The sequence below is a fragment of the Lagenorhynchus albirostris genome, chromosome 15, assembly GCF_949774975.1.
Source record: "Lagenorhynchus albirostris chromosome 15, mLagAlb1.1, whole genome shotgun sequence".
Classification (NCBI taxonomy): domain Eukaryota; kingdom Metazoa; phylum Chordata; class Mammalia; order Artiodactyla; family Delphinidae; genus Lagenorhynchus; species Lagenorhynchus albirostris.
The window spans coordinates 1065594-1079729 of record NC_083109.1 but is presented as its reverse complement, the minus strand read 5'-3'; the positions used below and the strand labels follow the sequence as shown (position 1 = coordinate 1079729).

At 64.2% G+C, this 14136-nt stretch overlaps 1 protein-coding gene across 1 annotated transcript; it reads left to right on the top strand.

Moving 5' to 3' along the window:
- The first annotated feature begins 6608 nt into the window (after positions 1-6608).
- On the top strand, positions 6609-13469 carry BIRC7 (baculoviral IAP repeat containing 7). The gene is made up of 10 exons (XM_060123651.1): positions 6609-6740; positions 7041-7103; positions 9289-9532; positions 10399-10498; positions 10821-10902; positions 10986-11052; positions 11838-11942; positions 12352-12423; positions 12565-12835; positions 13436-13469. Exons 1-9 carry the CDS (start codon positions 6609-6611, stop codon positions 12828-12830), a joined length of 1131 nt encoding a protein of 376 aa, XP_059979634.1. The 3' UTR covers positions 12831-12835; positions 13436-13469.
- Positions 13470-14136: the final 667 nt, after the last annotated feature.

Sequence of the window (14136 nt, the reverse complement as noted above, 5' to 3'; positions counted from 1 at the left end):
CCCTGCACTTTGCCCTAGTCCAGGACCTGCTAGGTGCCTTTTGGTCTCTCCTCAGAGATGGACAGCCCCTTCCTGGCTCCACCTTCCTGCAGGGAGACCACTTCTCTCTCCCCACTCACTCCCAGCCCACCCCACACCAGGCCCCCGGCCTGGCTGCTCCCCGGGGCTCCCGCGCCCCCTCGGCCACTCCCCAACATGGCTTCCAGGTGGGTCTCTTTTCTTCTTTTCTGGCTCTGGCAGGTGTAACATCTTCGCAAGGCCCAGACCTGCTGAAGGTTGAAGGCCTGGAATGCCGGCTCTCTGCCTCTGTCAACACATGGCCTTCTCCCTGTGTTCTGCCTCTGAGTCTTCCTCCGCTTATAAGGACACCATCATCGGATTTAGGGCCGCCTTAGTCAAGTATGACCTCATCTTAACTTCATTCTATCTACAGAGACCCTACTTTCAAATAAGGTCACACTCACAGGTATCCTTTGGACAGGAATCTGGGGGGACACTATTCAACCAGTACAGGGATCACAAATAATGTCAACTGAAAAATTTGGAGGTGAGTTACAGGGGCTGAGCAGTGGAAGGAGTAGCCCTGGAAACCAGAGGCCTGCGGAGGTATGGCCACACAGGCCTGCTGGCCAGGGAAGGGGCAGGCAGGATCTGATAGCCACCACCTGGGCCCACCCCGGGCTGCCACCCTGCCAGCTGGGAAATCTGGCAGTGGTCCTCACTGATCTCAGGGAGAGGGGGGTGTGAGGGCCGCTCAGAGCAGGGAGCATAGGCCCCCAGAGGCCCAAGGTGGGGACTCTGTGGGCCCAGCGCAAGGGGCTGAGGCTCCCAGACCAGCCCCGGGGAAGCCTTTCCTCTGCCAGGCCTGAGGACACAGGAAGGGTGGAGTCACGGAGTGTGGAGCTGAGCTTCCTTTTACTTCAGAGGGTCACTGCCATGGTCCAGCCGTGAAGGGAATGGGAGAAACTGCCCCGGCTCCTGGCACAGGGAGGGGGTGTGGGAGACTCATGTGACACTGATCAGCTCAGCCTTTGGAGCAGCACGGGGACCTCTGAGGCAAGGGTTGCCCGGCCCTGGGTCTGTGCTGGGACCAACGGGCTCTCCCCACTGCCCAGAACACTCTGCTCCTGCCCTCCCCCACCTGACCCCTGGTCACCCTTCAGCTTTGAGGAGGAGCCGGGTCCATGCAGGCACGTAGCTCAGGGGTCTCCTGCCAGGTGTGTCCAGTGACAGAGGGAGCCCACCCCATCCGGGGCCTTCCACTCTCAGGCACCCCCTCCCTGCTGTACGCAGCTGGGGTGGGGTTGTCTAAACATTTCCAACATTGATTTAAAGAGGTTTGATTTTTCTATTGGTTTCACAGGCACGTAAGCACGTGGTGAAAAACCTCATCTAGGACTTCCCCAGTAGTCCAGTGGTTGGGACTCAGCACTTTCACTGCCATGGCCCCGGGTTCTATCCCTGGTCGGGGAACTAAGATCCCAGGAGCCACGTGGCACGGCCAAAAAGACGAACAAACAAACCAAGAACACCTCATCTATGTACTGAAAGGTACAAGGTGGGAGGCAGAAGGTCCTTCCCAGGCTGTCCCAGCCTCGCTGCCCCTGATGCACGTGCACACCAGTGCAGGGACACCTAGAGGGAGGTTCCTGCAGGCAGATCACTGGGTCAGAGAGCACGCCCATTGGCCACCTGCGTGATGTTAGATCCGGCAGGGGACCCCCAAGAGAGGCCTCTGGATGCACCGGCAGGGAGACCTTCTGCCGAGCTGGGAGTGGGGCCTAAAGGGTGCTGGCCCTGAGTTCAGGTGACCACCTGGCTGGAGCAAACTGCCCCCTGGGGGTTGGACAGGGCTCACCCAACAGCTGGCCTCTGGGGGCCTGCAAACAAAGACACCTGGCCACCCGAGCGGTGATAGAGGTGCTCGTGCTGGCGTCAGCCCCTCCCCGGTCCCTTTCTCACCTAAACTCTCGGGGCTCATCCTTAATCAATGGCCTCCTTCCAGAAACCACCCCCTCTGCACTTTCTCTGGAGCTGCTTCATACGCCACAAACCTGCTCACTTTCTCGGGCTTCCCTGCTCCCCAGCTCAGGAGTAACCTTGACGTGCCTCCTGTAATTTACAGCACTTTACGGTTTTGAAACTGCCCCTCCGTAAGTGTCTCATTGGGTCACTAATTCCGTAAGTGTTCATTGAGCACTACTGTGTGCTCTGCATGTGTGGGGTTCTGGGGGTACAGGCGGTCCCTACCCCACAGAGCCCCTGAGGTGGGGGGATGCTTCACAGCCTGCAAAATGCTGATCGCTTGATCGTTCATTGAGGGGAAGGTTCAAGGGCAGAGGATGCACCTCATGCTGCCCCACGACCCAGAGGGGAGAGAGATGGGGGGTAAACAGGGCACCTTGGATCAGAGCTCAGATGGAGCCAGGAGGGGTGCCAGCCTGACCTGGGGAAGGCCTCTGGGGCCCATCCCAGAACTGAGGCTCAGGACAGGCAGAGCCTCGCCAGCTAGGCCTGGGAGCCAGGGCGCAGAGCTGACTGCCCACCCACTGGGAGAGGAGCTCCTGCAGCCCGGGCCATGCCCGTGTCCACTGCTGAGTGCTGGGAAGACAGCTCGGTGTAGGGGAGGTGAACCATCTAACAGGTAGAGAGCAAACTGGTGAGATAGAAGCAGCTCTGGGTTCCTGGAGCTGGTAAGCCTCCCAGAAGAGAAAGCTTGCCCAGACCGCACAGCTAGTCTGGGGCCGGCTGGAGGCACCCCTGGGCCCTGCCGCTTCCCCGGGGGCCCTGCAGCACCCCTGGCCCGTGCCGGTCATGCCTGTCAGCTCCCACCCTGCTTCTCCAGGAGCTGCACTTGTGTCTGAGCTCCACCTGGTCAAGGGCACCTTCGGCCTCAGCAGCGAACCACCATCTGTCCCCAGAGACAGTGCCAGGGGGTTTGGGGCCCGGATGTCTCACAGCTGTGGGAGCGGGACGCACCCTGCCGGGTGGTTGATACGACAGCAGGGATTGAGTCGCTCTGCAGCTTCGTTCAACTCGGGGGACATCGACCTTGGCAGTGAGAGGATGCAGGTGAGCTCCCGGCGCAGCGGGGCCACCACAGTGCAGGCTGCAAACCTGGGGCCTTGTTCCAGAAGCAGGAAGAGGCCTTGCCTCCCTTCCCTCCGCGTCTCTCGGACCTGTGGCGGCAGTCACTATTTATTATTTGCTGGTTAACGTCAGGGGCTCTCACAGAGGAACACAGACTGTCGTAGACACCTGGGGCCCATCCCTGTCAATCAGTGTTCCTCTGTGTTCACCCCTAGACCCCCGCTGGGGCAAGGGTCAGTGATGGTCACTGGCTGGGGGACAGGGAAGTGGGCAACCAAGAATCGGTCCTAGGGGAAGGGATGTTGGGAGGCCCCAAGTCCCTGCCACGTGCCCCTTTGTCCCACTGGATGGTACTTTACAAAACGTACATTCAAAGACGAAGTATTAAGAATGTCGAGATGGTGACCACAGAGCTTTAACCCCCAAGCACCAGCTCACCGCAGTGCGGGTCGGATGCCGTGAGGCCCCAGGACGCCACAGGGACTCTCCGCTAGAGGTCCACGAAGATCGGGGGCCCCAGCAGCAGCGTGGCAGCACTAGGAGAAGGGGCAGAGGGGCCAGGGTGACAAGACCATGCAGGATGTATCAAGGGCTGCGTGTGGCCTGGAAGGGGAGGGGCCTCGATGCCTGGGCCAGGTGCCTGGGGAGGGTAGGTGGGCGGGGTGGGAATAAGGGCGAGCAGGGCCAGCCCTGGAGAGGGGCCCGGCACCGGGAGGGGTCCTGGGGGCAGGTAAGGAGAATGGCGCCGGACAGCACAGCCCGCCTATGGGAGGAGGGGAGCCCAGGGCCTGCAGCGACTGTCCTGGGACGGGCAAGGCTCTCCGCACGGCTCACCCGCTGTCTCTTTGCATGCCAGCATCATCCCCCTCTGTCCGGCGACACGTCCCGCTAAACTCTGGCTGGGGTGGGCGCCTCACCTGGCCCACTCAGAGCCTGTGAGCCCCAGCCCAGGACAGCAGCTGGGTCCCCAGGGATGCGATGCTTCCCGGGCTGCTGAGCTGTGAGTGCAGGAGCTGTCGGTGGTCACTCTGGACATTCTGGACTTTGCGGGACTGAGACCAGAAGGCCACTGCTCAGCCTTCCCTCCTTTCCCTTCCCCGGGCCATAATTCCAGTCAGAGGTCCCCCGAGCCTCCCAGCTCAGCTTCAAGGGGTACCTGGGCTTGGGGAAGGGGCAGGAAGGAGTCAGGCTAGCTGTGCCGAATCCTCTTCAGGGACCAGCCAATCATCCTGCCGGGCCTGGGGCCATGCATGCCCAGGAAATCATCTGATCTAACAAGCCCAGGTGATGCAGACTGGGGTGCAAAGGCAGCCCCGAAGCTGCGGTCCAGGCGACAACGGCGCGCAGGCGGGTCCAGCCTCAGCCAGCGGGGAGATGCCCAGGAGGGGGCTGACCGCTCGGGTGCTCGCTCTCCCCACGCGCCCCCTTCTGGCCTCTTGCGGCTCTGCCCTCGGCTCTGGTCACCAGCCCGGAGCCAGAGCCTGGCCCAGCTGCTGGGGATCCGCAGAATCCAAGGCCCCCAGCAGGGGTGCTCACAGCAAGGACCCTCAGGAGCACCCCCAACATCGGCGCCTTGCCCACCCTCTCTGGCTGTTTCCTGCCGTGACCCCCAAATAAAGCTCTTCCACTCCAGTCTTGGTTTCAGGGTCGGCTCTGGGGGCCCCACTCCAGCCTCAGGGGTGGAGGTGGCGTAGTCTAGAACATCCTTCTCTAAGGGTGAATTTTAAAAGCCATCCTTTCCCTCTCCCTCCGCCCCTCTCGCTCTCCTTTCCACAGATCTTTATGATACTCTGGCCCAGGCACCGTCCTAGGCTCTAAGGACCCCACCCCCAGAACCGCAGCAGACGTGGCTCCCCCCAGCCCACGCGACCGCCTTGGTCTGTCTGTGCCCAAAGGCAGTGCCGGTTGCACCCAGCCTGTACTTCGTCTGACTCCCGCTCGTGGCTGGAAGGACGGGTCCTCGTCATTGTCAGCAAGTGGGGTCCCAGGTGGAGCTCGGGCCTCCAGGCAGGGTCTGTCTGCAGAGGCTCTGAGGGGGATGTCTCTGTGGACACGGCAGGAGCCGGTGCTGAGGATAGGGTTGGGGTGTGGATCCCAGCCCCAGGTGCTCTGCCCCGCCCTCCCCAGGCCCTCAGCCCGCGCCTGCTCTGCTGTGCTCACCTGGCGCCCTGTGGTCACCTGGAATCCTTGCTCTGCGGACACAGGTCGGGGTGTCCCTGTGCCAGCCAGGTTCCCAGACCCCTGGGTGGGGTGCTTGTGGAGCTCTTTTCTCAGCCAGAAGAGAGGTGGGGGTGTGGGAGGGAGGGGGACCCTACTCCCCCATCTCAGAGGAGTCTGTGGTGCCCCCAGGCCTGGGCAGCAGGCCCAGCGGCTGAGCACTGAGCCTCCTGGAAACTGCAGAGCCCGCAGGGAGCCCTGAGGCCCAGACCGGACCAGAGCTCGGCGAGCACCCCTCCCCCGCTGTATGCGGACTCAGGTCTGGGCCTCAGAAGCCTCATTCCAGGGGAATAAGTCCAGCAGGTCTAGCCACCTGCCCAGGTGGGCCTGGCCCCGCCATCCTGAAGGAAAGCCAGAGCTCATTGGAACGGCTGCCTCCGGGGGGTGTGGCTCTGGGGGAGGCGGGACCTGTGATCCTGCTGGTCCGGCCCCCCACCGCTCTTGTCATGCCTTCTCGGGCCAGGCCCCATCCTGGTGTGGTAGGGAGGGAGCCCTCAATTTGAGGATATTCCTGTCCAACCCCAGCTGGTTCTGAACCTTTTCGGGAGAGTGGGGATCTGGTCCGAATCCAGGAGCAAATTGTATGGGGTCCTGGGTCGTCTTTGGGCTCCTGTCTTTAAACGGATTGGGGTGACCTGGAGGCCTCTACCTGCCGTCTCCCACCTGGCATCGTCTTACCTGGGGAGATTTCATTGTAAAGACTCACAGCAAAGGTGGTCAGGGTGAGCCATCGGCGGCATCGACAGATATCCGTTCATGTTTAGAAACTGACATACAAACAACAGCAACAAAAACCTGGTTTGTGCCCATTAGAAAAAAACAACTGGTACAGAACCTTAAGTGAGGAAAACGGGCAGACACACAGGGCGCGTTTGGAAGGAAACAGTGAAATGTAAGAGCCGTGCTCCCAGTGGAGGGGGGGCTGATGGCTGGTAAGAGCCGTGCTCCCAGTGGAGGGGGGGCTGATGGCTGGTAAGAGCCGTGCTCCCAGTGGAGGGGAGGCTGATGGCTGCTTTCAGTTGCTTCTTTTGAAGTAATTATAGATTTACAGAGAGTTGCAAAGAAATCTGTGAGGCTCCAGTGAGCTCCATGCCCAAGCAGCTGTCGGGCAAGGTCGGTTCCGGAAAACTGGCCCTGGTGGTGCCAGAGCTGTCCGGATGGTGGCTCTTGCTTTCTTCATGTTTTCAGTATTCTTGCTGTTTCTGGAATAAGCATATGATAGTTATTTTTAGCTCCTGATGTCTTTTTATGTAACTGTATAAGTAAGACACGAATAATTCCTTGTGTCAAGAGTTTCAGCCATGGCCACCGACAAGCACAGAGGCCGAGGCTGTCCCTCCTCCGAGACGCCCACGGCTCTGTGGGCGACCCGCCCAGCCCCGCCTCTGCACAGCCACACGCTTGGATGTGCTCGCAGGAACGCCCGCTTCCAGGTGGGGGGCAGGGGCGGGGCCCCTCAGCTCAGGCACCGGCCCTCCTTCACGGGGAGACTCCACCACAGGGTGGGGTGGTGCCTGGAGGATGCGTGTTTGGAATTTCCAGCAGTGAGGGAGGCTGTTTCTCCCCTCCCCACCCCCAAATTTCAGGATCCGAGGGAATAGACCTCAGGTGTGCACCCAGGGGACACCGCCCCTGCTGCCAGGGCCACCTCAGAGGGTCCTCTGAGCCAGCCAGTCCCCAGGTCCAGAGGATTCAGAGCAAACCTGGGGGCTGCGGTTTCCCTCCTGAGATAGGAGCAGCTGGAGATCCAGTACCCGGGGACCCTTGTCCTCGTCCCCAACCACCAAAGGGTGCGGGTAGGGCGGGGCAGAGGGCCGTCCCCGGAGAGACCCACTGAAGGGCCCCCAGGACGGGCACACCTGCGGTTTGTTGGAGTGGCAGAGGTCACGGTGTTTCTGCACAGGTTGGGAAACCGGAGAAGAGAGGGCAAGGGCCGGGGGTCCCAAGGCGGCTCACTGGGAGGTCCCAGCTGGGGCCCATCCGTCTCCACCTGCCCCCAGGACCCTCTCCTGGGAGACCCGGCCTTCCAGTTGCCCGAGCGCCCCCCGCCCAGTGGCGCCCCCCACCAGCCCAAGATAGGCAGCTCGGGCTCAGGAGCCTGGGAGGGGCACAGACATCCAGCCACACCCTTTACCAGGCTTTCCTGCAGGGAGCTAGATGGCTCCAGGCCTCTGCTGGGAGAGGACTCCAGGGACTCCGTGGGACCCTTGCCACGTGGGGCTGAGGGCCAGTGCAGCCAGGATGTCAAAGGTGTCTCCCTGGGGGCAAGAGTGCACCCCACTCCCAGGACTGGGGTACGGGCCTGGGCTCCAGGCTCCTCGCTCTGTGCCGGGCTCGTGCAGCTCCACGGGGGGTGGGGGGAGGGCCGCCGAGGGGACACGGGTGCTCCAGGCCTGGGTGGGGCCCCCCTCCGCCCACCCCCCTTTGTGGCCCTCCCTGGGCCTGCCTGGCCCTGGGGTCCAGGCAGGGTCCCCACTGAGCCTGTTCTTTGCTCTGCTCTTGGGAGCAGCAAGGACCTTTGCACTCCGGGGAGGGGCTGTGGGGGCAGGCCACACCGTCCGGTCTTCCTCTTCGTCCCTTCCACCCCAGAGCCCTCTGTCTTAGGGACCCCGCTCTGCCCACTGGGGTTCCAACCCTCCACCTCCTTCCCTAACTGTTGGGTTTGGGGGCGCTGGGGCCCCTGGGCTTGGGCTGATTGGCAGACCTGTGGCTGTGACCAGGCTTGAGGGCAGCCTGTCCAGGGAAGGGGGCACCCACATGGCCAGGGGCTCGGGCTGGGGCCTGGAGCAGCCCCGGGACCCCCAGACCAGGAGCCAGGGCACCCTGGGCTGGTTGGGCTGCACACCTAGCAAGGAGGGGGTGGCGGGGAGTCCGGACCTGGGGAGGGGGGCCAGCTCTAGGCACCCGATGGAGCGTCAGGTACAGGGAGCTGGAATTGTGGACGTGCCCCAAACGTCCCTGGCGTCTGGGTTACAGCGCCTCAGGGAGTCTAGTTCAAGTGGGAAGATCGACCTCACCACATGTGGCTCCACCTTCTGGGCCCCTGGGACGCTGAGGCCGAGGGAGGGGACAGAATCTTCAAGGCCGGAGGGCAGGAGCTGCTCCAGGGCCCGCTGAGGGCCTGCGACTCCCGCCCAGCTGGAGCAGGGATGACTCAAGCCCCTTTCAGCGCCAGGGTTTGGAGCGTGAGAACATCCAGGGGAACCAGTCCAGGGCATAGGCCCAGCCCTTCACTACACACCCCTGCATCCTCGGCTGACCCATGTCACCCCTGTAGAGGGAGCTGCCCTCCCACCGCCGGGCAGCACTGACTGTGTAGTTTAGATCACCTGGAACCTTCTGCTTTCAGAGGCCCCACTGGCACGCCGCCCAGGAGCTCGGAGCTGACGGAGAGCATCACCCACCCCTCCTCCCCTCCCCCTCCCCCTCCCCCTCCCCTCCCCCCATCAAGGTCCCAGAGCCAGTACCAGCCCTCTGCTGCCTTGGGTGGGTCTCCATGCTCCGGCCCCTCCCCTCGTGCCCAGGGACCCCGCCTTCCCCTGCAGAGCAGGGTGAGAGCCGCAGCACTCACGGTGGCCCCCGGAGCCCTGTGACACTCCCTCTGCAGCGAGCATGTGACACAGGCTGCCGCGCTGGCCCCTTCCAGAAAGTGGTGGGCCCCAGCGGCCCCCACCCCCAGTCCCCTGGCTGCTCCCCCACCCGGGGCGTCTAGGGGGCAGGACCATGCCTGCCCAGCCACTGTTGTCCCCAGGCAGGGCCCAGGGGTCAGGAGCCCTGGGGAGGCTGGCTGAGCACATTCCAGAACCAGCTGCCCAGGGGCCCATCCCTGCCACAGAACTTGTCACGGCTGCTGTCTTCTCTATGGGGTCCGAGGACGGGGCCAGGTGCTGGTGCTGTGGCCTGGAGCCCAGCCGCTGTGCAGCTGGCTGTCGCCCCGCTTGGGGGCGCCACCGACCCCACTCTCCGTGCGGCCACCTTCAGGGCCAGCGCCCCGACAGTGCCCTGTCCTGGGGAGGCCGGGACCACATGGACGGGCAGATCCTGGGCCAGCTGCGCCCCCTGGCAGAGGAGGAGGAGGAATACGGGGCCGGGGACGCCCCATCCGCGAGGCCCGCCTTCCCGGGGATGGGCTCCGAGGAGCTGCGGCTGGCCTCCTTCTGTGACTGGCCACTGAGCGCCGTGGTGCCGCCGGAGCTGCTGGCCGCCGCCGGCTTCTTCCACACCGGTGAGTCCCAGGGGCCTGGGCGCCACTGCAGATCCTTCTGGACTGGGCTCTACCTTCTCCACGGCGTCTGCCCCCGGGACAGGGAGGGTCCCCACAGCCCTTCCATGCCTGCCCCCGCCCTGCAGTCTCTCCTGTGCTTCCGACCTACACGCGCACCTGGGGAGAGGCCAGACCAGCACGGAACAGTTGGACCCTGGGCTGGGGGGACAGTGATGGGACGGGGGAGCCAGGAGGAGGAGAAGGGGGTATGCGGGCACCGGCAGGGCCCCCGGGAGTCCAGGGACAGGCTCTTGGAGGGCTGGTGGTGGGATGTGCCTGTAGCAGCCCCTGATCTGTGGTCTGTGCACCAAATCTGTTGATCGTAGGGGGTGAGGCAGGGGTGAGGGTCTCGGAGGTATAGAGATGAGGGTCCACATCCCCCGGTGGAGTCGTGAGCCCCTAAGACCAAGCCTGGCAGCAGACAGCTCCCCTTCTTTCCATCGCTGGGAATCCATCCTGAGGAGGGGGCACCTGGGGCAGAGGTGCGGGGTGTGAGGCACCAGGGCTCTGCCCCCACCTTTCCATACATACTGTGGACACCCCCTGCATCCCTTTCCCCAACGTGCACCTCGATCCTGGCAAGTACCCAGACATCGTTACCCCTATTCCACTGTCAAGAAAATGGGGTACATGTGAATTCTGAGGAGAACGCTGGGCAAAGGGGTGGCAGAGGCCAGTGGGAGCCTGCAAGGCTCACGAGCAACCCCAGAGAGCCCCTGCCCCAGAGGGAAAGGCCACCTGGGAGCGCCCAGCCCTGGCCTTGGGGGACACACAGGCTGTGCAAGGGGCCAGGCGAGGTCAGGACCAGTGTCTCGACTCCATCCCAGGCCAGCAGGACAAGGTGAGGTGTTTCTTCTGCTACGGGGGTCTGCAGAGCTGGGAGCCAGGCGACGACCCCTGGACCGAGCATGCCAGGTGGTTCCCCAGGTACGGGCTCCGCGGGCCAGCCTCCCTTCCCCAGTCCCGGGGGTGTCAAGTCTCAGGGACCGGGGTGGGGGGACTCTCTGGGGACGGCGCTTCTGCTATTTCTCCCTTGATGTTCAAGGGTCTGTCTCCAAAACAGCTTCCCAGCAAGCGCCCACCACCCCGGAGCCCCAGCTGCCCCCACAGGGGTGGGGGAAGCGGGGGCAGAAGGCGGGACCCCGGCCCAAGGCGTCCACGGGGCCAGACCTGGCCGGTGCGGGGGGTCCTCTGACAGCCCCAGCTCACTGCCCACTGCCCACGGGGCTTCCGAACTCGCTTTCCTCAGGTGTGAGTTCCTGCTCCGGACAAAAGGAAGGGACTTTGTCTGCAGGGTCCAGGAGTCTTGTTGCCGCGTGCCGGGCTCCTGGGTGAGTTCTGCCTGCCTAGGGCTCTGCGGGGGTGATGGTGAGGGTCCCCCCGACCCCTGCTCCTCCGCCTACTTGGGGCACAGGTATTCTCTGGCTCCTTCCAGGACCGTTCAGAGGAACCAGAAGACGCAGGTCCCACCACCCCCTCAGGTGAGCCGGGACACGCAGCCTGAGCCTGGCTACCTGGGGCACCTCCCTCCTGCACTGTGGCCGAGCCGTTGGGTACCCCCCCGACAGGACATTAGGGAGAGTGAAGGGTGCTGCCTGGGCTTGCTTCACGGGGGCTTCACACAGGCACTGCGTGTGTGTCCGGGGCTCTGCTACCCCTGCCTGGCCTCTGTGTGCACAGCCAACCCCGAGGCCAGCACGGGGGCGTGGGCGGGAGAGGCTGCCATGCACTGGGCAGCCTCTGCCGGGGCGGCAGCCAACCACGCGCGAGAGCCGACGGGCCTCCATCCCCAGCACAGAGGGGCCGGCAGCACGGAGCTCTGCTCTCAATCAGTGCCGGGGGGGGGGGGGTGGGGGGGGTGGGCGGGGGCAGGGTTTGAGGGGCTCCAGGGTTCAGGTCCCGACTGTGCTCTCTGAGCCTCAGTGCCCTGAACTGTGAAATGGGGCTGGTGCCAGCCTCCACTGGGATTAAACAGGGGTCTGTGTGTCGCCCCGGGAGCAGCGCCTGGCACGTAGTCGGGTTCTGTCCGTGGCTGCTTTGGTGATCAGGTTTCCATCTTCCCGCTGTGGCGGCACCTCTGACACAGGCCCTGGGAGCACAGCCCTGACTCGGACATGGATGGAGTGGCTGTGATGGCCACAGGGCCCCTTATGTTGAGGTGGCCCTGGTGATGTGCCACAGTGGCGGGCCGCTGCCTCTCTGCCGGGACCCCGAGGCCCTGGCCCCTGCCTGCCCTCGGTCCAGCACCCCTCGCCCTGCCTTGCAGATGCTGGGGGCGACCAGCAGCGGCCCGCCTGGAGCCAGTGCCCAGCAGTGCAGGCCGTGCTCCGGATGGGCTTCGGGCGGGGCCAGGTGCAAGGGCTGCTGCAGCGTAAGTACCGCCAAGGGGTGCCGACCGGCATGTCCACGTCGCAGCTGGTGGCCGACCTGCTCCAGGAAGAGGACGGGGGCCGGGCAGCAGGGGCCAGAGGTACCTCCACCTCTCTGGACCCCGCCCACCTCTCCTCTGGACCCTGCCCACCTCTCCCTGCTCACTGCCTCTGGGCACAGCCTTCCCTCGCCGCCCCCCCCCCGCCCCGGGGCCAGCCCGCAGCGTCCAGGGCCACGGCGCGAGGGGCTGGATGGGCCGAGCGTCCTGGTGGAGAGTGGGCTCTGGGATCCTGGCGCACCGTGGGTGGGGGAGCGGGCTGGTACTAGGGCTCACCTGTGGCCTGCTATCTCTGGCCAGGCCTCGTGTCCCCTGGGGACCTGGGCCTCACCCCTGTTCTATCTGCCCACAGCTCCTGTCCACCCAGGGCCCGAGCTGCCCACGTCCGGCAGAGAGGCCCAGGTGTCAGGCGCCAGGGAGGCAGGTGAGGGTGAGGGCCCACCTGGGGTGGGGGCGGGGCCAGCCCTCCTGCATCCCGCGGTGGGGGGCGGGCACTCCCGGTCTGGCCCGCCTCCCCATCGGCCAGTACAGAGGGTGGAGGTCAGGGTGTGGGGCGATGTCACAGGTCCCCGCTGTGGAGACCCAGGTGGAGCCCAGGCCGAGGGGGTGCCGGTGGCTCTCGAGGCCCCAGGAGCCCGGGACGCCGGCGTGGAGAAGCAGCTGCAGCGCCTGCGGGAGGAGCGGACGTGCAGGGTGTGCTTGGACCGCGCTGTGGCCGTCGTCTTCGTGCCCTGTGGCCACCTGGCCTGTGCCGAGTGCGCGCCCAGCCTGCAGCTGTGCCCCATCTGCAGGGCCCCCATCCGCAGCTGCGTGCGCACCTTCCTGTCCTAGGCCAGGTGAGCGCTCGGCCTGCACAGTGACCTCAAGCGCCGGCTCCTGAGATCCTGCTGCAGGGCCGATCCTGACAGACATTGCTAATCAACCCCATACCTTCCCCTGACGCTCAGATATTTGCTCTGAATCCTTCTCAGCACAGCACCCTGGGGGGCCACTACCACTCCGCTTAAGCGCATCTCTGCCTTGGTTTTCCTAGCGGTCAAGGGGGATAATTCCTCCTGTCCAGCTGGGCATATGTGGCAGCGGCCAGGCCAAGGGGAGGACGTCTTTGGAGGCACGTGAAGAAATGCACGATGCCCTCGTTAGGAGAAAGCGCTGGGGTCTGCCTGAGCATAAGACCCCGATGGGGATCTCAGCCTGGGATCTGGGGCCTGATGGAAATGCATGGTGGGTGGGGGAGGGGTGCGTGACCCTCTAATGCTCATGTGGGGGCAGGAGCCGTGGCCTTCTCAGGGTTCCCAGAGGCTCTGAGCCCCAAGGTCCCTCCAAGAATCCTCCGGGGGGAGAAGTGGCAGGGAAGGGAACTCCCTGGGGGCTGAGGGTCCCCAGCCGGGGGGAGAAGCCAACTGGAGCTGCCGCTTCGCCCTCCTCCCCACCAGGAGCTGTGAGCACTGGCCCCACGTGGGCACCCACTCGGTGGCTTGCTGAGCACGGCTGAGCTCGCGTCCAGCACTGACCAGTCCAGCGTGGAAGATGGAGCTGCAGGCGGCTTGGCGTGTGGGGTGGGGGGCCATTTTGCCTGTGTGGGTGCTTTGGAAGAGTCAGAATAAAGTGTGGTTTTCCCTGGATGGTGCACAGCACTCTGTTCCAGAACCACCAGCCCCCTCTCCACCACCTTGCCCCAGGCGTCTGTCCCCACCCCCACCCCGGCCTCACCAGTAGGGCAGGTGAGGCCAGGCCCATTCCAGGCCATTCCCACCACCCCTTACCCTTCCCTCTTTCCCTTGTTCTTATCTTTTCAGCATGTTAAGGACTTTTAGAATGGACTAGCCTTGGGCTGCTTCTGAAACTGAACTTGTAATTGTCCCCCAAGGTCTTGCATGGTAGGGAAGGTGGTCTGGAGGGCAGGTTCCTTTCTATCCTCTACTTGTGGGCACCTTGGGATACACTAGGACTGTTGCATCCCGGGGGCTCGAACAGTGCCCTCTGCTTGTCACCAGGAAGCCCTGGCCTTGTGGGCTCCTGGGCAAGCCCAGCCCTCACCCCGGGGGTCCCACCGGCCGCAGCACCTGGGGCCCTAACCCTAACTCCCACCGCGCTCAGAGGGAGGTCACCATGGGCTCACTGGACCCTCGTGGTG